Here is a 27,450-nt window from a genome sequence, read left to right on the forward strand (position 1 = left end):
GCGAGGAGAGTGGTTTATAATTCTCTAAACAGCCCATATCGCATTTTGCTGCAAATTCCTGTGTATTATTTGGTTCTCACTTCTACCTCATTAATTTGCTATCTTTAGCCCTGTGGAAATCTTCCTTGATGATGAGAAATGTTTTTGTTTTGGAACAGCTGGCTCCCAGGCCCCACCTTTCAAGAGGAAGCTGGACTTTTCTGCTGCTATTATTAGACCACAACAATCACCACGTGAGTCATGAGATGTCATGAAGGAATTATCTGGTGATATACAATGCATTCACTGATTGCATATGTCAGCATATAGAATTCATAGTATATAAGTTTTTGAATAGGCAAAAAGAAGAGGCTGGAGCAAATGGAACCAAAAGAGGACAATTCTCCAGATTTGCTCCTATTTGAGTTTCTTCACAAATGCAAGGCTCAGAGTAACTTCCATATTTACCACAGTATTTTCAACATGGAGTTCACAATGAGCTCTGTACTGGAGCAGCACAAAGATTTTCTTTCAGACTATTGGGATGCCTTCAAAGAACTGACAGAGGCAGGAAGAATTGTGGGAGGAGAAAAGGTTTTCGTGCACCTAAATCATATTGTCTCCAATGACAGGCTGAGGTACCATGTGAACAGAAGATTTGACAGCCTGTCTGATCACTATAAATTCAACTGTACTTTGCACACCAGAAAGTGCAGAGTGCTGGAGGAGAGCATGGCATTTCTTATGTACATTGTCTTCAGTCAGGAGTCTTTGGATGAACAAGGGCAGGAAATAGAAGAAGAAGACACATCTGAAGCAGAGGAAAAGGAGGATGTTTCTTTGGTCATAGAAATGGCAGAGCAAGAAGAAGATATCAACCTTCAGGATGAGGGGCTGCAAGTGGCTGCTCTTGACCTTGTTCAACTGAGGACAAAAACTCTGAGGGGAGCAGAGCCAATTAAAGATTTTGATGTTCAGAGCAGCAACTATGCAGTGCCCATGCTTCCAGGTGTGTTGATTGGTGGAAAGGATTATGTTTTCCTCCATGATATAGAGTGTATGTTTGATTTGAGGGAGGACTATGCCATTTCCCTTATTGCCCAGGCTTCAAGGCTTGACAAGGAGGTTGGCATAGAGGATGACCATTCACTACTGGCTTTGGAAACAATGTTTGATCCTGTAGAGGCCCTTTCATTTTGTTCAAAGACGCTGAAAAGTTCCAAGAGCCAGATGAAGCTGCCTTCCAGCTCACACAGGAAGCTATGAATCTCTCAGCACTATACACAGAAAAGCCTAAAGAAGAGGCTGGACAAGAAGGGAGAGGGATAAATCTTTGGAAAGATGAACTGCTTGTTGCTGATGAAAATGAGAAGGTACTTCAAATCATATACTTTAACTTCTGCTTAAATTTGTTTTTGTAGGTTGTGTAATGTCTCACTCCAATCCTTTGATATGTTGCAGCTACAAATTGAGGATGACACATTCCTCCAGAGATCAAGTGGAAGCAGGCAGGTTGGGTTTCGCAAAATGTCAGGCCTAGCTCATTATATTCATGATCTAGGCAGTGCCAAGATCTTGATTTACCATAGGCAGTTGAGCAACAATGGAGAAGCCATTGTTTACTTCCTAAAATGTTTGTCTAGGGCTTTAGGTGGACATGTTCTTTCATGGCAAAAGGAAAAGATCATTTTGATAGAGAGGTTGTCTGCCATAGATATATTTGGAGATTATGTGAATAAGCAGGCCTCTAGGGCCGCTTACTTTTTGTCTTACACTTCTTATGCATTAGCATGTGGTGTTAAGGAGCCCAAATATCTGGAGGGCTATGGAAAACACCAGCTCGTAAGGTTTCGAGAGCCACCCATGATTGCATTAGGCCACACAGTCCAAGAAGAGGAACAGGTGGAGAGAGCTGAAGAAAAGGATAAAGAGACAGTCGACATCAAGCCAATAAAGAAGAAAAAGACTCCAATCAAGATCAAAAAGAGAGTTCCGATCGGCAGGCCCTGGGAGAAATAGGATTTAGTCATCGAATATAGCACAAACATTATATTAAATTTGAACTGATTTGTATAAAGTCTTTGATATCTGGTATGATCTTGTATAAATGATTAATAAGTTGATGATGAAATGATTTGTACATTTACATAGAGTGGTGTCGTTGAATATTAAATGAACAATATATTGAAATTGTAAACAAATTGTATTAAGTTCAGATCATATGTTTCACATTGAAATACTTTTCATGCATAACACCAAGAGTCACTTGTTCCACTAAAAAAATTTCTATTGAATGAGTTTGAAAACATGTGGACATACACCAATAAGTTACAAATGAGTCCTATTCATGTTTACTTGTCCATTTATGGTTTCTAAATATCTTCGATTCCCTCCATTGTCTATGTCTTTCTGCTGCAATTGAATTGTCTAGAGCTTGTCTTCGTCTTTGCTTTTGGGCTAGAAGAAAAGCAAGCTTGATTTTGGAGCTAGCAACTTTTCTTTTAGCATGCAGCCTCTGTAGTATGCCTCGGTAAAACCATTGGAAGACTTCCTTCAGACTATTCGCCTTCTGACTCCCTCCATAGTGTTGTGTGTGTCTAAAAAATGCATTACGTGCCATGTAGTGAGACTTCTCCATGCCTTGGGTAGACCAAATAGCTGGGCATCCATACTTTTTGACAAAATAGGGAAGGTGGTTGTATATGATATGCTGTAAGACATAAGAATGCATAGTAAGTAATTAAAAAAAAGAGGATCACACTTAAGTAAAAGAAAAAGACATAACCTTACCATGTAGTGAGTTATATTGCAGGCTGTCCACGCGTCTTTCATTGACTTTCCAAAATGTTTAATTGCCTCCTCAAAGTTCTTGTAATCACTCTTTGTCCATGTTACTTTGTCACAGAACATGAAGAGTTGATCAAGAGACCTCCACACCTCTGCCTTCCTATTTCGTGCTTCCCCATCTACCTCATGATCTTTCACAGCGTTATGGACTTGCTTCCACAATCCATGATTAATCTTTGAAACTGCTCTACCTTGCCTTACTTGCTTACTGTGTTTGGGTCGAGACAAGAATCTTCTTGCCTTAACACCACCAATAGAGGGCTTGATTGGTACCTCCTTGCCATTGGTAGACTTTTTAAAATCCTTTGTGATTTGAACATCTCCTCCATGCAGACCTATATCGGATAACACTTTTTCCAATGCTTGAAGAGCATCCTTTCTATTTTTTTCGGGACGGAGTTTCCAAGCAAATCCAATATATAAAAATACCAATTTCTCAATAATTCGACATAGACCATGCAATGTGCAGATGTGAACATTACATAGTGGAATGTCCAGAATGGCCTTGAAGTCAGGGTCAACTTTATCTCTATTAGGTGCTCTCTTCCACCATTTTGAATCCATTACTTGAGCTGATTCTTTGCAGTAAAGACAAGGAGACTTTGAGTTGCCTCCTTTACTAATGTTATACATGCACTTAAGTGTTTTAAGATCCCCGGCCATGTGCCACTCTACTTGAAAATCACCTTTTCCTGCAACATGGAGATTCTCGCCTTGCACTTGTCTTTTGATTATTCTTGGTATTTCCGTGTGGTGAAACACCCAATCTAGTGTTTCATGGTCTTCGGTCTTCACCTGCGAGATTATAGAAAACAAAAGTATTACTATATCAAATTTGAAAACAATGACCAAAATCAAGTATAAAACAACCCATGATCATACCTGGAACGAGCCTAACCACCATATGTGTTTCTCTGACTGCACACTAAAATACTTCGAACTCGCTTCAGTCAATGATGTATCAATTGCTCCATTCATCAATGTAATAGTAACTCTTTCCATTTTCTTTTCCTTTATAACCTCACACTCATCCAGTTTGATAACAAATTTCAAAATGCCTTTGCACTCCTCAAATGTTATTCCATAAAACTCGACCATTCTTTTTTGAAGTTGTTGCAGATCTAAAAATATATTATTCCAAGGATCATACACAGTGGTTCCTTTAACACCATGAAATATTTCTTCAATATGGATATATTGCCCAATAAATTCATCTATACTTTCATTCAAATGACCTCTTATCCTCCACACGGTTGCTGGATTTGGCAGTAAAACTCGTTTAATCCTTTGATCTTTCAAAGTTGAGGATATCGCATGGAAAATCAAACTATATCCCTTCCTGCTAACTCCACTAACATCAAGAGCCTCTTGGATTATAGTGCCATCAACTTGATTATTGGATACAAAGTCCTCTACAACATTGTGTTTGACTGTTTTGTACTTTTTTTCCTCAATCAAACCTTTTGCTACACCGCAAGAAAGCAATCCTTTCATTTGTTTAACAGGAAGAAGGTTCGGGTCCATATTTTCTTTTGCAGGCTCCAATAATTTCCTGTAGTAACAACACAATATGACTATATTATTCAGCACCTCCATTCTTATTTTGCGACAATCAACGAAATAGATATAGTCTGGAAGAGAGCCTTTTTGAGTATACAAAATGATAAATTTCAATCTAACCTTGCTTCCTGAATTCGTCGCTTGCATCCACCAGTCCCAGCCTTCAAATTTACAATGTTTTTAATCTTCCTGCTACGTAGTCTGTCTCCAAGCACGGTTCTCTTCTTTCTTGCTCTTGTCAACTCTTTTTTACTCTTTGAATGCTCCTCAATTTCATTCTGCAACTGCTGCTCCAATTTTGCACGAATGGCTATCTCCTCCATCTTGGCCCCCTTTTCTTGTAGGTACATCATTTTATACGTTTTCGCAAATGCAGACTGCGCTGAAATATAACCAAGAAGTCCATTTTGTCCATCGTCGGCAAACCTCAGTAATGTGGTGGGATTGACAAATGGAGGTGTAGAGTTTTTTACTTGACATTTTGGATACATGCTTCCATCGCACCATAAGTCAATATGTTGAAGCCCTTCTCTTCTCAATTGTGCTTCTCAGGTTGCGAAGTTTGTTTTTCAATCTCATAGTCGTTTTGTAACATGAATCGTGGAAGTGTGGCGGTATCCATGTGAATATTTTGAAAACTTGCAATCACTAAGTTCAGTGATGGACTCTTTATGAAAGGCCTGCACACGTCGGCCAAAGAGATGCGGAATCTTTGGTAAACAAAAAAAAATCTAAGAGGATATTTAATACAAAATCGTGTTAGTCAAACAAAAGATTATCTTATTCCTTTTTGAATTGATAGTTCTGTAGTCCTTACTGACAATTCTGAGCCACGTTTCCGTATTTTACTATTTTTGAGGTCTTTTAGGAGAGAAATAAATCAAAAAATAGTGAATTTCTTACAGGGTCCCAAAATGAGTTCCCTTTTTCCCTAATGTCTGTGAGCATGTCATCTAAGGTAGTGACATGCAGATGTGGGGGGAATCGAATGTGGGAACGAAGGTTCTCCACTAGTGCTAGCATTTCTACTCAGGTGAGTGGCACGTAATCACCTTATGTGAGAAGGTAGATAATATTGGGATACTAGAGCATCGAGGAGGGGTGGTAGTATGCATGGTGAAGATGAGTAGGTGAGCAGCAGATGAGCAGGGGAGTAGATGAGTAACGAGAGTTGGAGGAGGCAGTGTGGAGGAAAGTAGAGCAAGGGCGAAAAAGAGACGGAGGAGGGTTGTGGAGCAAAGTCGCAGAGCATGTGGAGCAAAGTCGCAGAGCATGTGGAGCAAAGTAGTAGAGCATAGGTGGATGAGAGCAACGTAGTAAAATGGCAAATGCCACAGATATTATATATTATAAAGTTCAAACCATGGTGGTTGGAGCTCGCGGTTCCATCCATATTAATTGCAGGCCACCACAGTGGAATCTTAGGTGCCACTTGACGGGCTGGTAATTTCATGAAGCAGACTCCATGTGGTGGGTGAGCAAGCCACTCCAGTGGCTAGTAATTAATTGTTAGCCTAGTGGAATCTTAGTCACAACAGACATGGCTGATGAGAGCCACCACCACTGGATAGTAATTCCCACAAAGGTAAATCATGAAGCTCCAATCACTCATTACCATGCACTGTAGTTCTCTACTGAGCATGCGAGCTCGGTGACTTGTAATTTTTACTCCACTCATAGTGATCATGCATGCTTAAGCCTGGTGATGGCTGAGCGATGCCTGGTAATTTTAACTGCCTGCTTGGTGGAATCGTTGCCACAATAAACATGGCTGTAATCACTCATTTCCATGTACTCTAGTACTCTACTGAGCATGTGAGCCCGGTGACTAGTAATTTTTACTACACTCGTAGTGATCATGCATGCTTAAACCCAGTGGTGGGTGAGCGGTGGGTGGTAATTTTAACTGCCAGTCCAGTAAAATCATAGCCACGACAGAGATGGCTGATGATAGCCACCACTACCGCGCAGTAATTCCCACAAAAGTAAATCATGAAGCCTAATCACCTCTAATCCCTCATTACCATGCACTCTAGTACTCTCCGGAGCATGCAATCCCGATGACTCGTAATTTACTATAGTCGTAGTAATCATGCATGCAAGCCACTGCGGTGGTGGTAACAGAAAGGTAAGTAATTGTAGGCCACTACGGTGGTTGGTAATTAATTGCCAGCACAGCGGGTCTTCGCTACCACCACAGACATGGCTGGGAATCATAGATGCCACCACCGCTAATTACTCATTACCATGCAAGTTAGTACTGCCGCCTTGAATTAATCAAAATTAGGGCCAACCACCATGGTGGCTCTCACCTTAACAATGCAGTCAGGCTACAACCACCGCGGTGGCTCTCACCTTGATAGTGTAGTCGAGCTACAAACCGCTATCCCATTCCCTTAACCATTTTGTCTTCAATCCCTCTTGACCGTTTTGTTCTCTCTTGCAATTGGACTGCAAACTCAAGTCTCCACTATTCCATTTCCTTCATTGTTTCATCTTCTATCCCTCTCGACCATTTCTTTCTCCCTTGCAATCGGGCTGCTGCAAACTCAAGCCTCCACTATTCCATTTCCTTCACTGTTTCATCTTTTCTCTTGACCATTTCTATCTCCCTTGCACTCTTCCTGCAACTTCTATCCTCTCTCTGCAACTTCTATCCTCTCTCATAATGGACCCTACACAGTCTAGGAGCTCCTCACACAATCTTTCCTCTCCCTCTACAGCACAGTGCGAGTTGAAATCGTGACATATGGGAGCTCCTCTCTTGCTCTTCAAAAGCCCAATTTGGATACCAAATTGGTACAAGAGGTGAATGTGAAGGAGGGGCAACTAGTTTGCCAAGGTAAGAAGATTATTATCAATGAAAGTGTGATTGAAAATGCTCTAGGAATTTCTAGAGGCAGTTTTTTGCAAGCACACTTTTTCGAGAAGCAATGGAAGAGACAAGATATTCTAGATGTATACCCCAATGCTCATATAAGTAAAGATGGTGGAGTCAATCTTTCTAGCTTGCCAACAAACCTCCAAGATGTATTGAAGAAGACCATTCACTTCTTTTCTGATACGAGAGAAACCGTAAAGTTCTGGAAGGTCCAAGCAGCAGTAGAGCAAGTGAATGGACGTGATCTATCTATCTCAAGGGCGATCTCCAAGAGAATGTTAACCAACCTGGAGAATTGCGTGGATGGCAAATCCCAATTGTCATCTCAATCCACTCGAGCTGCAATGCACCTAATGGCATCTACCCTCAAAGGGATTCTTGAGCAATATGATAAGTAGATGTCTTAGAAGGTAACTTTTCTACAAGAGAAAGCCATCGATGCAGCAAAGGTAGCACAACCAGAGAAAAGTCTCAGGGAAGGTGCAAAAGCCAAGGTAGAGCAGGCACAAGCGACCATCTATCTTGGCACCTTCCTGTCTCTTGCTGAGAGCGAGGAAATCACAAGTATGTGGACAGTGCCAGAAAATGTGAAGCACAGACTTAGCATAATATAGACATCTGTGGCAAACAATCGGGGCAATATGTCTATGTACTAGTAACTGTCCTTATGGGAAAATGCTAAGTAGGACTCGCCAAAGGAAAAGCTGTTGCCGAAGAGGGACTTTATAATGCCAAAGGAGACGTAATCACTTTCTCCATCACTTTAGTGGGCGATCCATATGCCAAACAGAATTGGCTCTGTTAAAAATCAAAGGTGGTGGTAATAACACTTTATACAGAGAAGGCGTTGTGATATGTGAGAGCTTCAAAGGACGGACGAAAGAAGATGAAGAATGGAGAGTCCAATCCTCAAGTCTATCTTGAAGTTTCAAACGAGGTACTGACAAGAAAGGTTGAAGCATTTCTGAAATTTTGTGTTATAAAGGATGATATTGAGCTTCCAAACCATACTTACTAGCAGTCGTAGAAAAAGATAAAAGAGTGCCATCATCCTATAGTACATCCGCCACAGAAGAAATACCCTTGAAAGATATAAAATAAGAACGCTTGGGTTCTTGTATAGCCAAAGGAGGGTGAAATATTTTGGACCAATAAATATTCTTAGCCCTCAAAGGATTTCTTGACATAATCCCTGCCATTCCATTCCAAGTGGGATAAAATGTGCTTCCAATCAAGAAGCAAGTGAGAGACAAAAGGGCAGCCTCTTATCTTGCCTTGAATAGAGCTCAATAGAAAATCCCACTGTGTAGGTTGCCAATGCCCAAAAGCAGAAATATCAATATGCAACAAAAGAGAGCGGGTCATGAAAGCCTAAGGCTGACCCCCTTGCATAAACTGCAATATAATTTTCCCCCTGTGAGCAAGTATGTGCATTTGAATATTGAGTATGTTCAAACCCCCGTGCATCTTTGGAGAACAGAGACGATGCATAGAGAGTAATCTGAGACTTTTCTTGCCAATTTTTGAACACAAAAAAATCTCCATGATAGCAGACATAAAGAAAACCAGATCTACCTTAGTAAACATGGTGAGGAGCAGATAGAATTAATGTATGCTATCAAAATGGATTGCGTTATTCACAAACGAACATGTAATGGCCAAGTTGCAAGCTTCCAATATTCAAGTTTTGCTCTCAACTTTGTGAGCACCCAATCAGTTTGTTGAGAACGAGTGAGCCCCAAACCTAGAGGATAGCCAAGATGTCGAATCAATTGAGAAGTTGGATTAATTTCCGAAGGCCACAAAATACTATGCCAATCTTTAGCATGCAACGGCAATAGCTTGGATTTCTAAAAATTCACATGAAGACGAGCAGCTAAACCATATGTAGAAAGAGCCTACATAATCAAGGAGAGATCGCTCTGAGTATTTTTTAGGGTAAAGAAAGAATCATCAACATATGCTTGAGCGATCATACTACGGCTGGCAGGAATTTCCAATCCGTGCAACATGCCAGTGTCCAAAAGGTGGTCCATATATTGACGCATTGGATGAGTGGCTATGGCAAATAGTAAAGCACTGAGGGGACATCCTTGCCGAACAGAACAACCGAGAGTGTAGGTTGTAGAAATATCCCTTGAAAGTATGCAGGTAGCTTTACTATCTTGATATAACCAATTAATAACTTGTTGCATTTTTGTACCAAATCCCAAGGCCTGCATCGTTTGTAAAATAAAGTCCCACTTAACAGTATTAAAAGCTTTGGAAATATCAACTTGCAATAGCAAAACATCCTACTGCATATATTTGGCATATTCTATTTCAACGTAGGCATTAGCAATGTTGTCTGTGATATGCCTGTGATGAACAAAACCATATTGCGCAAAATGCAACCCATCATGTAAATAGCCTTTTATTCGATCAACAATCATTTTGGTAGTAAATTTGTAAATGATTGGCATAAGCGTGTAATAGATCTCCAATCAGCCAAAGATTCACAAATCTGCTTTTTTGGAAGGAGTTTAACAAGACCTCTCTTCCATGTGTGGCATTTTTTGATTTTGCCAAGCAAAATTTACCATATGCAGCAAAGTATGCTTCAATAAAGGCCAATATTCTTAAAAAAACTCAATTGTAAGACCATCCCATCCTGGACATTTTCATCTACCACAGGATTTGATTGCATCTGACAATTCCCTTTCAGTAAAAGGTTCCTCCAATTCCAAAGCTTGAGTAGTGGAGATAATAGGAGAAATATGCTGTAAAAGTAAATTTTTTACAGACAAAACCTGTTGTGAGGGAGAATCTGCATAACCAAACTGCTGAGAGAAATGATGTACATAGACAGAAGCAAGCTTGACTGTGATGTAGTCCATGAACCATCAAGCATAAGCACCCTCTGCAAATGTTTGTTTGTAATCTCTTCTGATGCAAGCTTTTAAAAAATTGTTTGGAAGAGCAACCTTTATTTGTGAAAGCTCTTTGTCTTGCTGTTGTCTCCCATTTAGCAAGTTTCTTGTGAGACAATGTTTAGCTTGGCAAAGTGTTGTTTGGTCATGCAAGGACAAAGGATGAAAGTGACTGAGTTTAGTGAGGTCTTGGCACGTCAATTTGGCATGAGCCACAGTTTCTCAGAGTCTTCATGTAAGACTTACCAAACCTCTAATTACAACTTGCATTTTGGAAACAAAAGAATCCCATGCATTATCAATATCAATGTGGCTCTAGGAAGATAGAGATTGATATGCTTTAGTAACCATTGCCTTGAAAGCAACATGCTGCAAATAGCTATTGTCCACAATCAGATGTCGCCTTTGAGGCAATCTATTATCTAGCATATCATGAAAAGATAACCTCAACCATAATGATGCATGATCTGAATGCACAAAGTCATAGTCAACCCACATTTTGCATGTAAAATCATAATTTTGTTGCGGAACTACACTATACTAGCTCTAAACGTGCGTGATAAGAAGAAAGGGCATATTGTTGGAAAGTGTATCCAGGTGACAAAGGTTGCAATTCCTTCCAAAGATCAACCAAATCAAGATGAATCAATAATTGAGACCATGCATGCCTTTCAGAGGTTAACATATGAGTATTTCCTAATGTATTGTCACTTTGTTGCGGAGCATTATTGAAATCCCCACATATAAAGGCATAAGATCTCCATGGATATCAGTGCATGGCATCCCAAATTACACTTCTATCCTGAGAAGATTGAGGTGCATATACAGAAGCAAATTCAAACACCTCGCCTTGAATGATGCATTGAAGAATAATCCATCTGCCTTGATTGTCATTTAAAGCAATAACTAGCTGAAGCTCATGCTTAATCAGAATGACTACATTTGAGAAAGAGTGTTCCCCAAGATAGAAAATATCATAGCCAGAGTAATAACCTGTCTTTCCTGCATAGACATGTTAGTTGTGTTCTTGTAGTGCCACTATATCAGGCTAAAATCAATGGATATACAGCCACACATATTTCCATTTCCTACTGTCACACATTCCCTGAACATTTAGTGAAGCGTTTGATATGAGCAATCATATTTACAGATATTTATAGGAGAAAAATAGCTATGTACAACAACAAACTTCAGGATGTCAACCTTGCATGTCTACGTCAGGGTCAGGGCGTCTTCCTTGAGAAGAAACATCCGCCTGAGGAGTAGACAGCAATGCAGCAACCTCTTATTCAGGGAAGAGAGTTCTGCTAGCTGTCATTGTAGCCCATGTGATTCCAATTCCGGAGTTAACCTCCGGAGAGTTTCCACTAGAAGATACACCATTCCAAGTGTGAGGGGGTGGAGGTCGTCAAACAGAAATAACTTTTCGTGGACTTTGCCATCCATCAATTTGAGTTTTTGGTCCTTTTGCTGAAGGTTGAATAACAGGAAGCGAAGGGGAAGAAGCACTCCTATTTGCAACAACTGGGGCTTTGCCTTTATCCTGATTCACTAAAAACTATCTATTACCTTTATTTTTATTCTCAATAGAGGCAGAAGCATCCTTATTAGGCATCTGAGCAGGCAAAGCAGCAGGAGGCATTTTATGCTGGCTCATTGGACACTATGAAGCCATATGCCCAAATTTTTTACATTCAAAGCAAGCCCCTGTAAATAATCCCCATTTCAATTTATAAAATGCACTGCCCATGTCAACATTGTTCACCATGACTGAATAAGACTCTGGTGTGGGATTATCAGTATCCCAGAGAATGCAAAATTGATTAGAGTTACCGTTAGGCCGCAGTGGGCAAACCACTTTGCCTAAAGTTGTTGCAATTTTAGGCAAGAGTGAAGCCATGCATTGTGGGAAGTCTACAACTTCAACCCAAACTGGACATCGATGTCGAATCAGAGCCTAATAATCCCTTCTGGGGGACCATGGTAAAACATGCACCATTTGCTACCAAAAAAAAAGTGGCGAATGTTCCAAAAGCATTTGCCTATGAATCTATTCTACCATGATGACCTCAAAAAAGCCTCTGGCTGCATAGTGTACCTTACGAACAAACAAACCAGCCAGGGTACGGGTCAACCAATTGCCTACCTCTGCAGTAGGTGGAATCCGACCTGGGAAAAATAAAATGATTGCATTTTTGGCATATTCTCTAACTGGATCCACAATTTCATCCACTTCAACCATGAGACCAACCGATGGAGTAGACTCTTTCCACTCTTTCCTTGTGTCTGCAAATCCTTCGTGCATGACATCATAAACCAGTTGTGCTTCAACAGAATCATGCACAGGGTCATGCTGACCCTCAGCGTGCTTTCGCTTTTTGCATTGAATCGATCTATACTTTTGAAATGTTTTTTCATAAGAGTATTCAGCCATATCTTCTGAAGAAGATGAAACCAAAAAAGGGGGTACCTGTAAAGTGATAAAAGAGAAAACAGTCCCAAAAAAATGACCCACCAAGTAAAAAGATATAGTGTATTTGCAAGGAGAAGAAAAGGAAAGAGATATTTAGGGATTTAGAGAGAAGAGAATACAAGTTCTGAAGAAGGAAAATAGAAAAAACCAAGAAAAGATGAACTATAGAGATCAGAGGCAAAAGAGAAGTTCTGGTAATGGAAATAGTGTACAAGACCTAGAAACCAAAGATGAGAGAAAGGGGGAAGAGAAAACCCCTCAAACCAGTGTGTAGAAGTAGCCCATGAGCAAACCCTATACAGACAGCAACCCAAAAGCAGAGAATGAGCCGGCAGCAGCAGCTTGAACAAGGCAGAACAGTTTGTACAGGTCCATACACCTGTATGGAATTGTATGAAAGTCTGGCGAGATTGTACAGAAGGGATTTACAGCCTCAGACAACTATTTATGGACACGGAGTTGGCGTAGCAAGTAGCTGAAGCATGCAGGCTTATCTAAAGAGGCTAAGGGGCTGATGGGAGGGCTAAAGCAAGGGCTGCAGGTTCTCTCTCTCTCTCTCTCTCTCTCTCTCCACACACACACACACACACACACACACACACACACCCCCACGCACCCACCCACCCACCCACACAAAACAGTAGAAGCTAACCTCTTTAAAACATCTTTGCATGTGAGTCAATATATCAAAAGTTTAAGAATTGTCTTGTTTTGACTTTTGGATTGTCAATTTTCCTACTTAGCAATATTTCTATTAACAATGTGCATCTAGTAGTGATATGCAGAGCCTAACAAAATTAGGAAAGAGATTCAAAATGTCTTTACCAACAAAAAATTTGAATTATTTAGCCACTAATATAGTTAAATTACTAACCCCACCACATGACAACACATGAGTTTAAGTCCATATCACAAAACTACCATATACTCACTTGCAAGTGGGACACCTTTAGTTCTTGCAACTCATTGCACCCGTCTACCATGGTATGTCAAGGATATACTTCTTTTTGGGTGGATTTGTAGTTTGTTACCTTAAGGAGGGGTTCAGTAGTGGCATTCGTTTGTATGATTCTTGTGTTGTATCTTAAAGTATCTATTTGTATTATTGGTCTCTTTGCTTCAAATTGCGTTTCAAAATCGTGTTTCATAGCAGTATTTCCATGGGGCCTTTGTAACATATTTTCCTTTAAGGTTGTTGGTTCTTGGAAAGAATGTGATTCACTACTTTTATTACAGGGAGGTGATAAATCATGGGATTTCTTCTTGAAAGCTTCAATTGGAATATGTTGCACAACAAAGCCCCTTGATAAAAGACTCATGGTATAATGCTCTAAATACTTTCGGTTTTTGTGGTGGCTCTTCCATTAGCAAGGTTGGATATGATGCATTAGAGTCTTTTTTGTCCAATTCATGGTAGAATGAAATGACCATAATTGCAGATATGCAAAACATGTGTTTCAATATCTCAAAGGTATTACATGTCTCAAAATTATTTGCATGGATTTTGTGATAGTGACTATGTAAATAATAAGTTCAATAGGCAATATACAAAGGGCATGCTTTTTTATCTCAAAGGACCATCTCTTAGCTATCGCGAAGAAAGACGCTACACTATAACATTGAATTATTTGGTAAAAGTTGCAGACTATGGCACAAGCTTAAAATTAGTATTCTACTTGTCTCATCCACGCTAGCATCTTTGCGCCAAGACATGGGCCAAAGAAAAGCAATACATCAAAATTTGACATGAAGGAAAGTGTCCACAACCGTTTAAAACATAGCTATGAGAAATGATAACAAATGCTTAAATTCACAAAGAAAAATGTTAGTCGATTGCGAGGGGTAATAATGAGCAATCTCATCTTTTTTACTTTAACCTTTGTGGGTTAACGAAGTGCGCAACTACGCTTATGATGTTAGTATATAAGGATGGTGTTTAAAGTGCAAGCTAAATGTCACTTGATGACATTGCAAAGCATGAACATATATAAAAGTACAATGTGGTGATTAATAACTTGATTATTCACACATATGGGATCATGGAAAAGGTGGCGTTTCCCTTGCATCTTCAAACATTTGTCCCCTTTGCTTGTAGAGTATCCCAAAATCAGGGTTACTTCAAGTAACTTCTTGAGGTGCATTGACATCTGCGAGATCTAGCCCAGGTGGCTTTGTTAGGCTTGGGCAAGGTTACACTTTTGATTTGAATGTGCTATCTTTACTCCTTAGCCTTAATGTGTTCTCGCTACGCAATAGCCTTCTAGAAGAGATTGAATGCTTGGGCCTCTTTGTCATATAAAGTGGCTCAGATAGTGAGTTAGGTGAGGGAGTCATTTTGGGACACGGAGTTTACCACGTCTGTAGGTCGGTGAGCATCTGTCTACGCTTTTTCTTGTAGAGTGCCAAGTGGGGCTCTTAGGGAATCATGCTCTTAAGCTAAGGTAGTCACATTGGGTACTTTTGGGTGTGTTGTGGCCTTGGATTTTTGTTTGAGTTGCTTGTTCTATGACCACCAACATGCTACATATTTTTCAGCCTCCAGTTCAAGTTGTTGCTATCAAGCATCACAAGTACATTGTTGTCTTGGAGGATTTTGATTTCCAAGCAAAGACCGGTCAACTCTTCAGTGTGCTTGTTGTGCTTGAGCTTGAGCTTAGATTCAGGATACTTGAATGTGAAGTGCATGACTTGAGGGGGTGTGGGCAGATCCAATGATTGGTGACACAATGCATGACATTGATAGCTTTGGAGGCTCCAATGATAATGTCCACCCTTACCTCTTGCAGCGAGCTATGGGATGCACCTACCTCAAAAAAGATCTTTGGTTGATTGCTGCAAGGTCACTGTCTGGCACATCAGTAATAGCCTTTATGGTTTCCAGTTGTGTTGACGCAAAGTGTAGAGTTGGATGCACCTAAGGTAGTGTTGTCTTTATCTTAGAGGGTGGAGTTGGGCCAATGCATGGTTGGTTTGTATGCTGAGTTGAGTGTAAGCAAATTGATACCATGCTTCAAGAAGAAGAACTTGCTAGGGCCTTGCTCTTTGGAATCCTAGGTGGAGTTGCTATTGCTAGTTGGCGCTGTTGCACTACAGTAGGCTCAAGCTTGGGCAAGGGCATTGAACTAGATATTTGTGTCCTCTCATTAGTAGTCTAACAAAATTTCAAAGCTGAGAGGAGACCTTAACACTAAAAGTTACTCGAACCTTGATGGCAGTGGGACAATGGGCCAAAGCCGACTAGTTTTTATTGAAGCGCATAGAGATGTGCTTTAGCTAGTAGTGGTTTGTCCATCGACACAACCCTTAGTTGATGTATGAAATTTGAGTAGAACATGGATGCCCAATTAACCGACGTGGACATGAGTATGCTCTTGGCAACAAAAGGCCTATGACATTCCTTGCACTCTTTTTTGGCCCAATATACTCTGATAGACAATGATAATATAGTCTCATTTTTGCAAGAGTTCAACTGATGAGGTAGCCTTGTGATGCTAAGAAACTCTTAGGCGGAAGAGGAAGTCACATTGTGCAACATATGGTCATGATGTGTTTGAAAATAGAAGTCAACAATTGAAACATGTCAGTAATGAACCCTTTTGCAAGTGGCACTTGCATGTCACTAAGGAGTTGCTAGCAAAGTTGTACCTAGTTATGAGAATTTTGGCTTCCTTTACATTGAATACAAATGCTAGCTTTGTTGGGCAAAATCCTTGAGGTTGCTCATGCACAATAGGGAGCAACTTCCAGGTGTCCATTCTATTGGTGAGGAGTTTAAATCTGTGAGGAAGGCTTAGTGGTTTTTTGAAAAATTAGTCTTGTGGTTGCTCGCTCCTTAAGGTCTTTGTGGCCTATAGCTTAGATCTTGATCCACTAGAGCTTCATCTCCTTCCTAGTAAGCTTGTTTAGAGAGAGAAAACAATTGCACCTACTAATTTATAGACCATATGTGGAGAGGTTTTGTCTTGCTAGAAGAGAATTGTGAAAGTCAACACAACTAATTGATGAAAGGCATGCTGTGATCTCTATCTCTTTGTAAATCATCCATAGTTATTGCATTATGTTTGCATAAAGAGATACGTGTCAATTTTTATTGTGCATTCCAAATCCTTGTAATATTTTGCTCAAATCATTGGGTGGACAATCCATAAATATGCCTTCACCCATGATATTAACATGATAACATGTCCTAGAGACACGTTTATGACAAATGGAATATACATCAAAGGACAACTCCCGTGCATGTTGGGATACTTGGTGCCTCTTATAGAAAGTGATCCAAAAAGAAAGCAGGAGGCAATGTCCAAGGGACTATGCAACATTTGCACAAGCTCCACACACTACAATCCTCACCTCGAGTATGTCTAGGTTCCTTGAGGCACTTAACGAAGAGGAGGTGAGAGATTTAGTGAGGCATATTAGACCATAACGTTTGTTAAAGAAGGAAAAGAACAAAGCGAATTTGATAGACCTAGAAGGAGCTTGTAGAAAAATGAAGGCTAAAAGGGCTTCGCAAAAAACTTTAAATTGAATTTTTGGAAGGTAAAAAGAGTGATCGGGCCATGATTTCTTCCAAAGATAAGATAGTAAGGGAGACATATGATGGCCCTTGAGCTCTTTGCACAAATGCAGTAGCAAGGAGTGGTCGCCAATAATATCACGTATGTCAGTGTCCTTGGGGCATGTGTCCGTCTAGCATCTCTCACAAAGGGTAAGATGATACATAAATTCATTGTTGATGAAGGTATCCACATGGATTTAAAGGTGGAGATGGTCCTTGTGAATATGTATGGGAAATGTGGGGCGCTTGAAGAAGCACGGTGTGTGTTTGTAAAAATGTGGTGTAGAGATGTGGTGGCTTGGAACGCCATGATTAATGCATATGCCCATGGACATGGCAAAAGGACTTTGGAAATTTTTTGGGAAATGCAACAAAAAGGCATTCAGGCAGACACGATTACATTTATCAGCATTCTTGGGGCATGTGCTAGTATGGTAGCACTAGCGGAGGGGAGGGCTATCCATATACGCATTGTCAATTGTGGGATTTTGCCTGATGTTGTGGTGGAAAGTGCACTTGTCAATTTGTATAGTAAGTGTGGGGTGCTAGAGGAGGCTTATGAAATATTTGACAAAATGCACAAACGCAACATCGTCACTTGGAATTCCATAATAGCTGCACATGCTCTGTACGGGCATGGCAAAGAGGCCCTTTAAGATTTCCTACTGTTACTTTTAGCAGGTTCTTCTGGTTATTTGGTCTTCAACCCACTAGATAGGGTTTTGATTTATTTTTTGTTTGGGTGTACTACTGGGCACTTTGGACTATGGATGGACAAAAATCATAGTCTTTGATGATCCTACTTTTCCATCTTTTGTTTTTTTCAAACAATCTCTGAGGCAATCATTTTATGATTGTTTTCAAACTCATTTGATTGATCATGATGTATATATGGATTATACTGAGATTTTTAGTTCAGTAGTAAACGATCTTTAAGGCAATCATTTTATGATTGTTTTCAAACTCATTTGATTGATCATGATGCATATATGGATGATACTGAGATTTGTAGTTGAGTAGTAGTTACTCCGCTTTTCAAGTTACTAAGATTGTAATGTATATGCATATATGTATGTACACACACACACATGTACCCTTGAGCATCTATCTCATGGGCTTAGAACAGCTTAGCAAATTTCACTTATAGCTCTTTGTGGTGTAATCTCCTACTATTTGTGAATCTCCTACTATTTGTGTTGAAGATAAGATCATTACCAAATTTGACATTTATAAGATTTGTGCATTTATGACTTGCCGTCGTGAGGCCTTCATCTCAATGGCATGCAATCTATGGACGCTTTTAAGGTTCAACCGGAAGTATATATCTCATAGGCTAGGGACAGCGTGGCAATAGGCCATGATGGGTCTGTATTCAACTAGTTCATGAGAGAGAGTCTCTTTATACATTTCTACAATTACACAACACGAATGGTCTGCAATACTGTCACCCAATAAAATCATTTTCTCTCAACAAAAAATGCATACCCAGTCTTGCATCTTAGTACAGGCAAAACAACTATGTCAACTAAAAGGCGAACTAAGCACGCGCCTAATAAAAAGAAAACCTTGGTAGCAATGAAAAACATCTTGCTTGCAGCAAGACAACCGTCAATATGGTTTTTAAAGAGAGAAAATACACTGGCAAATAACTTTGACTTCACAAAACTGCATAATTAAACCAGATGAATACTAAACCATGAGACCTCAAGCTTACAAATTTATATAATGACAAAGCAAGCAAAGCCTAATAGATACAAGGACCTAGTAAGCAAAAAAGACACTGCATATGACGAGAGGTGGATTCTCAAGGTTCATAATATTAGGCCCCGCACATGATACGTCCATATTTCTGCACCGTTGTTGCATATTACATACATTTTTGTAAATCTACTTGGATCTAGAGGCCCATGTCTGGTGCATTTACTCATTTCATTTCCTGGGCATCTATAAGACTGAGCTAGCACTAATCATAACTTGTTTCACCCTGATGCTCTAGAAGTAAAGATACACGTGCCTACCACATTGCTCAAATAATTTACCCTTTTAATTGTTATAGTTTAAAATAAAACCATGAGATAGCCTGTGTGTAAAACAAAACCTTGGCTTCCTTGCATTGAACTGTAAATGGTATAAAAACATATGCAGACCTTACTAAATCAGTTTAAAAGAATACATTTCAAAGACAAATACTCAGAATAGCATATATTATGATCGCCATGCCACCTGTCCTGGAGTAGAACGACGTCACAGAAAATGAAACTTAAGTCTACATTTGGTACAAAGAGATAGCTTCAAGCTTACAACATTAATGTAAAAGTAGCTAGGGAACAAAGAGTTAAGGACCCAGTACCTGATAAAGACGTGCACTATCAAGAGACAGACTCTCAGTGTATTTCAGATATAACCTAATCTAATTTCGCCCGGATGTCAAGCTGGCTGTGCAGATGCAAAAAACCAGGAGTCAGCAGAAGCAGAGACCATGCATCCTGTATCTTTACACAATCCTTAACAGCAGGGAAAGGACCTGAAATTAAGCAGGATTGCAGATTACACTCTTTTGCTTCCAAGTCTTAGCTACCTCATACCCCAAGCACATAATTACTGAACGCACCACTAGAGTACAACTTCTCAGATCCCAGTTTCGGACTGGTCTGTTGTGTGGCATCTTACAAGATGGAAGATGCCTTTACCAAAGGTGTTACAGCTTCTCCTGTCCCATGGGTTAAAGGTGGCTGCAACAACTCGTGTTTTTTTTTTTTTGGGGGGCGGGGATGTGCCTTCTCATATATTAAGTTCATAAGCTTGACCATCAAACTGAGCTCATCATGCATGTGGTTTGACCACCACACAATCCAGAAACAGCTAGAGGAGGGAATGCTCTTCTTGCCATCTAATTGAAGTCAGAACAGCAAAGTCATTAAAAGCATGGCCATGATGCTGGTAAAAATAAAAGAAGATAAAATCGAAGATTCCTCATTCTTGCCAAGAACAAATAGCCGGAATCCAAAAAAATGGTGGCTACATATTTTCATCTGTTCCACTTCAAAAGAATTCTAGATGAAATATATAAATTAACTTTACAAATGATTCAAAAGGACCTCCAGTCTTTTCTGCACAGATAATAATCTACAACAAATACCACTTCACCAAAGCATGGCGTGCTTTAAATAAAGCCATGCAGGGGCAGGTCAAATTAAACGCCAAGGGTCATCCCAGCCTTTTGGACCTTCCCTCCTTACGAAGTCCACAATAGCCTGGACAGCCTCCTGGACCCTGTTTGATAAACTATGATTGCCCCATTGCACTTCGATTTTTTCGGCTCCCCCCATTGCCTTACAGAGCCTGCACATTACATCAATATACAATCAATCCTGAGTCTTACTGCAGTAACCCAACCAAAAAGCAAGATTTTACTACCTCAAGTGACAACCATGCGCATTGCATCAATCCAGAGACACCATGACCACACTTGATACCTGACAGGCTATATTTATATACACAACACATCTAAGCCCAGTCTTTTGTTTGCAAATAGGCTGGAAGCTTTGAGTACATAGATGTGGCGCAGAAAAAAACTGTCACATTAATGATAGTATGATGTAATATTACCCCTAAGGGAAGCCTTAGGGTGGGAAGATAGGAGTAAAACGGTGGTCATCGTTAGGGTCCTACGTGAAAGTTCTTTTCTTTATGGGATCTTGTTTGCTGGACCTATACAATTTATTCCGAAATCTGTTTGTTTGGCACTTAGATTGAAATATAATTGTCCATACTTAATATTATTTTGAGTATAGATTGACACATAATTGTCCATACTTAATATTTGAATTTTGAGCTTGAAAATTTATGATGAGAATGACAGATGTACCATCCATGACATGGAGAGAATATGCCTTGGTTTTCACAAGCACATTACATCAGGGATTATTTCAGCTTTGATGCCTATGAGAAAAGAGCATTCAGCTTTTGTGGCTTCTTCCTCTGCCATGCAGGATGCAAAGTTATGGCATGCCAAGTTTGGGCATGTCAATTATGGCAGCCTTATGTTATTGCAGAAGCTTCATATGGTTGATGCCTTCCCTTGTTTGGAGACCCTCCCAACAAAATGTATTTTGGGAAAAAGGCATCGTTTTTCCTTTCCAAACATCCTCTAAAGAGCACGACTCCACAAGGTGTCATCGAATGTGAAGAGCCCAAGACGAGTCATGTCTCTCAAAGAAAACCTGGGGCCCTGAAAGAGTGAGCCAAGCCACTGATCCCCATGTCATATAGAAGGAGAGGCGAACAAAAGTGCTGAAAAGTCTTGCAATCCCCTGCCATATGATTCTTGCCTCTCTGCAATCCCAAAGGCAGTGATGTACTATCTCCGAAGCAGAAAGGCAATGAGGGCAAGTAGGGTCAGCCTCGAACCTAGATCTCCAATGGTTCACTGCTATCCCACCATGAATAGAAAGCCAAATATTTTTCTATTCCAGTGGGATTTCCAGAGCCTCTGCCAAAAAATTTTCTGCAAGTCTGCAAAAATCTGAAAATTCTCCCAATGAGGAGCTCTGGTGGGCCTCCAACCCCTACAGCTTAGCTGAAATTTCCTAGCATTACTAACCGTGTAACGAAAGAAGGGGATGCCCTTCTCTCAGTGCCCTTCATCTATTCACTCCCATTCCCCACGGTCCCGCTACAAAAACTTAATTGGGACACCACCATAGAGCCACAGCCTCCATGAGCCCAGGGCAATGAGTAGCGGGTCAGAATCCAAGTACCACTGTGAAAGAGAGCCATGCTCCATGAAGCCCACTATCCTGACTGGCTGAAACGATACCTCCAACAATATATTGTCTGTGGACCTGGACAGCCTGCCCCCCAAAGCAACATCAAAGACTACGGTGTCCTCATGTGTCTTACGTAAAGCAATCACCTGCAAAGGAATGCCCAATCTGAAAAATGCCCCCATCCAGGTGGAACAAGTAATAGGCATGTCATCTGTGTCCACCCAATCCAAGGGCAAGGCTGCATCAATCTGTTGAACTCTCCCTGCACTCCCTCTGAGATTATGAACCACCTGGGCCTGTCGGTCTGCATGAAGCCTCCTTAAGGCTTTCCATGCTCCCACAGTAGATGCAGGGCTCCTCTCCCATCTCGGCCACTGCATGTAAAGAGGAGCTCCAAGTGGTCTGCCATGCTCATCCAAAATACTGTTGTTCCACATGATAGGCTGCCTTTCAATCTCTTCAGGGTGGACAGGGGAATCCTGCGAAGAGTACTCCTGAAGCTGGCCCATGCTTTCAGAATAGCAACCATAAGAGGGGAAGAAGGAGATCTAAGGTGGGCTGTGGTATCCAATCATCTCCTGAAGTAGGCGTGCCAGACTGTATGCATCTGATAAAAAAATCCTTCCAAGGCTCTTGCACTGGCATAAGTCCTCTCACAACGACCTTGCAGAGTAAGGCTCTGAACTGTAGATCCGGGTCGATGATATTCAAACCCCCTTCTCTTGTAGGAAGAATCAAGGTCTCCAAAGCCACCCTAGCTGTAACATCAGTTGTGCCATCTAGACCACTCCATAAAAAGTTTCATACGAGCCTCTTGAGCTGAGTGATACAATCCCTAGAGTGGCACCAACAAGAGCATACAAACCATGCTGTGGCTAGAAGAACCTGGTTAACCACCACCACTCTGGATGCCAAGTCAAGTTTGGCTGAGCTCCAGAAAAGGAGCTTTCTTCTGATGCTCTCCAACACCGGAGCAAACTATTGTGAAGGAGAGATGCCCATCCAAACCTGGCAGCCCAAATATCTGACGGAGACACCCCTATGTACCCTCCATCTGAATACCCTCCATATTGGTTTCAGTTGAAGATCAATCTGAATACCCTCCATATTCAAATTGAGGGGGGGAATACATATACAAGGCATTGCAACAATTTCATTATACATCAATTTATGGTGAGGTATATTCTGTTGAGGGCATTATACATCAATTTATGGTGAGGTATACTCCTCAAACAGAACAGAATGGCTGAAAGGAAAAATTAGTCACTTTCGGAGATGGGGAGATGCACGCTAAAAGCAAATTGGCTGCCGCACAAATTTTGGATGGAAGGCATTACATGCTCAAATCATAATTGAACAGGTGTCCCACAAAAGCACTTAAGATCATGACACCTTATCAAGCATATTTTGGTTGTAAGCTCGATGTGGACTATCTCCGTACATTTGCTTGTGTAGCATATGCACATGTGCCTCCAAAATTCCCTGGAAAACTTAATGAGAAAGCAGAAAAGTGTATCTTTATTGGCTACAGCAGTTAAAGCAAGGGGTATCGACTTTATAATCCCATGACCAAGAAGGTTGCCACTAGTTGGGATGTTATATTTGCTGAAAATGCAGATCTGCCCTTTGCTGCTTTTGACAGAAATCAGGGTCCTTCTGAATCCTCTTACGGGCTGCTGCCCATTTCCCTTGATGTTGTACCTGATATGCCAGTGGAAAATCAGAACTTGCAGCAAGATACTCCAGTGGGTGATGCCTCGGTTCAGCCTATGGCTGATCCTATTTCTCGGGAAGAGATTGATGATGTCGTAGCATGTCGAAGTACGGCAATGCAGGAAGTAAGAGCAGTACCTTGTTGGCTACTACGCCCTCTTGAGGAAAGCAAGCTTTCTGCACCACTTCTTAGCCATACATGGACTGGCACTAGAGACACTACCGATGCCATGTGAGTCTGCTTGGGTCAGCAACATAGTTGCGGCTAACCATTTTGATGATGCACGAGATAATGTGCATTGGATGCAAGCAATGCACGCGGAGATCGACTCCATTAGAAAAACCATAGTTGGACATTGGTGTACTTGCCTGTTTGCAAGATGGTTCCATAGACAGGTACAAAGCTTGTCCCTTGGCAAAGGGCTACACATAGCAAAAAGGCATAAATTATAATGAAACCTTTGCCCCCACTTCTTATATGACCACCATATTGGCCACATTTCATGGATGAAACAACAAAACTGCATTTTTGAATGGGGACCTTCAAGAGGAGGTCTATGTTTCTCAGCCCATTCAATTTGTGGAGCTTGGCAAGGAAGACTGAAACCGGGCCAAAAGCCCTAAAACAAATCTGTATTCAGATTTGAAACCCTAAAAACGAATCACTACTGGTAGAAACGCAGCCTGGATCTTTGATTTGCAGCAGATAATCACCAAGATAAATTTCGGATTGAGATAGATAACAGGGGAAAACAGCATCTAATAGGACGAGGAGTAGCAGCAGATTTCTTTCGGGAATCAAAACAAACTAAGAGAGGGAGAGAAAGAACAAAGATTGCTACTTCCACTTAATATTTTTGCAATATTTTACAAGAACTTCGCGATAGAAACTGGAGAACACTGAAATCTGAAAATCAGAATTGCAGCAATTATCTCAAAGATTCTTCGCGATAGAACAGAGGGAGAGAAGGAGACACAGCACGCGGAACACTAGGGCCTAGAAATAAGGATTGGCCTCTGAAGGTCTTTATTGCAATAGAATAATACTTTGTACAACTGGCTCTGAAAAGAGCATGAAGCTGAGTACAACTCTTGAAAGAATCTGGGAGGCTTGGGGCCTTCCTTTTATAGACTAGGCCTAGCAAAAAGCTAGGGTCTCCCCGACCCTCTGCTCTTGGCCCTGGGATCCTAGAGGTTGTGGTTATATGGAGGTGCACCTATCAGGTGCTTGCAGTGGGACCCAAGAGAGTGGGAGTGGATAGATCATGGGCACCGAGAGAGGGGGATTCCCGTCTTTCGTTTCACGGTTGGTAATGCCAGGAGATTTCAGCTGAGCAGTAGAGGTTGGATTCCCTCCAGAGCCCCCCATTGGGATAGCTTCTTCGTCATTGCAGATTTGAGTAGAAATTTCTGGAGGAGGCTCTGGAAATCCCTCAAAAATAGAAAGATCACTCTTTTCTTTTGGCTTTCTATTCATGGAGGGATTGCAGTGAACCTGTAAAAATCACGATTTAGGGATGATCCCACTTGCCCTCGTTGTCATTCTGGAGAGAGTCAATGCGACGTTGCCTTTGGGACTGCAATCAAGCAAGAATTGTTTCGAAAGGAGTTGCTTGGATACTCAGCATTTTTCATACTTCCCTTTCTTCATGACTTGGGACTCGAATCCCTTACTGGGCCCCCGGTGTTTTATGAGGGTGAGCCTTCTTCTTGGGCACTCTCGATCCGCCGACAGGAGATAGAGCCCTGCTCTCTTCAGGATGTACCACATATTCCTTTTAGAGCTTCACATGCTTCAGTGGACATCTCTTGGGAGATTTTGGCTAGCATTTCCTCTTGGCACATTTGGAGAGCCAGATGCACAGAGGCCTTGGATGACACCCAGATACACCCATCATAGGTGTTCACAAGTATTTGGAGTGGCACGGTTCACACTTCGATAGCCATATGGGCTAGCATGCAAGGCCCTTCACGGGCAGCCTCTTCTAGGAGGACTGTATTTCTTTGAGTTTGGAGGGGTTCTCCCTTTTTCTCAGAGATTGCTACCGGATTGAGATGGCACTATCAGCCCCAATCCTTTCTTTTTGGCTCTTGAGCTTTTCATGCATTGCATGGTGTATCCTGTATTCCCGTATGGAGCTTGCTCTAACGGTTTTCTTTAATACTTAATAAAAGTCTCTTTTTTGCCAAAAAAAAAAGAAAAAGCTAGGGTCTGCTTCCTAAAAGCTACTTTTACATAACAGACAAGCTTTTTAGGCTTTCTTTTTAAATCTGATGCTTTTGGCGCCTTTTTTTTATCTCATGGGCCCTCCTTTTAAAGAGACACCCCCTTGTCCATGCTTTTAGGCCTCGTGGGACTTGCTTTTTGTGCTTTTCTCCCCACTTTTGGGTCCTTTTTGCACTCTCTTAGGTCCTACACATTGCACAAACAAGTCCCAACACTTTAACCCATTAGAGGTTAGCAAAATGCATGCATTCCTAGTTCTTGGACTAATCCTAGTCCCTTGTAGGCGTCCCCACAGTTCTCTTTTACCGATACAAAGCAAAAGTAAAAGTAGTAAAACTTATTCTAGTGAACCAAAGTCAGTTTTCTTTGACCATAGTCGATCTGATAAAGACTCTTCTTTATTTCTTGGGAGAAATACCAATTGGTGACAGAAGACAAAGTATGCAAGCTAAGAAAGGGCTTGTATGTTTGAAGCAAGCTCCTGGATTTGCTCATCATTATTCTCTCTGTCAATGACATGATGTTCACTAGTACTAATGCTGCAAAAATTGCAGATTTTAAGGCTGAAGACATTCGAGATGTCACATTTGGGGTTGCTTCACTACTATTTGGGCATCCAATTCATATAGCATGATAGAGGTATCGGGCTGTTGCAATCCAAGTATATTGGTAAGCTTCTAGAATGATTCAGATTTCAGAATTACAAGCCCATCTCTACTCCTACGGCCGGGGCTTAAGCTGTCCCTTAATGATGCCAACGAACCTTTGGTGTCCCAACTGAGGAGATTTACGCACAGCCCAAAGATTCCAAATTGGTAGGCTATGAAATGTGTGTTTCGATATTTACAAGGCACCTGGTCTCTTGGTTTGCTCTTTCCTAGGGGGGGTGACTTTCACTTACATGCTTACAACGATTCGGATTGGGCTGGTGATTTTGATATTTTGCAGTCAACCAGTGGTGATTGTTTCTTTCTTGGACACTCATGCACTTCTTGCTTAAGTGAGAAACATTCTACGGTGGCTACCTCATCCTCTGATGCTAAGTACAAGGCAGCCTTCACAACCACAGTTGAGTGTATTTGGCTGAGGCACTTGTTTGGAATATTCATGCATCATTGGAGGAACATATTCCAATTCTCAGTGACAGTCAGGTGCCATGCAGTGGCACAAAATCTTGTGTTTCATGCTCGTACAAAACACATTGAAATTCACATATCATTACGTCAAGGAGTGGCTACATGCAGGGGATATCATCTTGGTCTTCTACCCTACACGGCAAAATGTGGCAGATCTCTTCACCAAAGTATTACCTCGTCCAAAGTTTGAGGCCTTTCGCAAAGCTTTGAACTTATATCCATTTGATGTTACCTTGTACATTGTGACATTGTCACTGCAAGGGGTTTTAGAACTATTTATATTTCCTAAGGCAGTGGCCAATGTTATGTAATAAGGAACTAGGGATGCTTTTTTCCTTTATTAAGGTTTTTCACCCCCTTACTTTAGTAAGAGGTTGAGTTTGTCGGTGAGTTAGTCT

General features: G+C 41.0%; 1 protein-coding gene across 1 annotated transcript in view; it reads right to left on the reverse strand.

Annotated features, from left to right (window-relative positions):
- Positions 1–19,745: 19,745 nt before the first annotated feature.
- Positions 19,746–27,450, reverse strand: part of LOC147902340 (alpha/beta-Hydrolases superfamily protein) — a 65,686-nt gene continuing 57,981 nt past the window's right edge. The window contains exon 9 of the mRNA XM_087373448.1: positions 19,746–20,549. Coding sequence (XP_087229574.1) covers positions 20,396–20,549 — 154 coding nt within the window. The 3' untranslated portion in view covers positions 19,746–20,395. The remainder of the gene's footprint in view (positions 20,550–27,450) is intronic.

Source organism: Dipteris shenzhenensis, chromosome 4, assembly GCF_047967505.1.
Source record: "Dipteris shenzhenensis isolate YYH24624 ecotype China chromosome 4, Dip_SZ_1.0, whole genome shotgun sequence".
Classification (NCBI taxonomy): Eukaryota; Viridiplantae; Streptophyta; class Polypodiopsida; order Gleicheniales; family Dipteridaceae; genus Dipteris; species Dipteris shenzhenensis.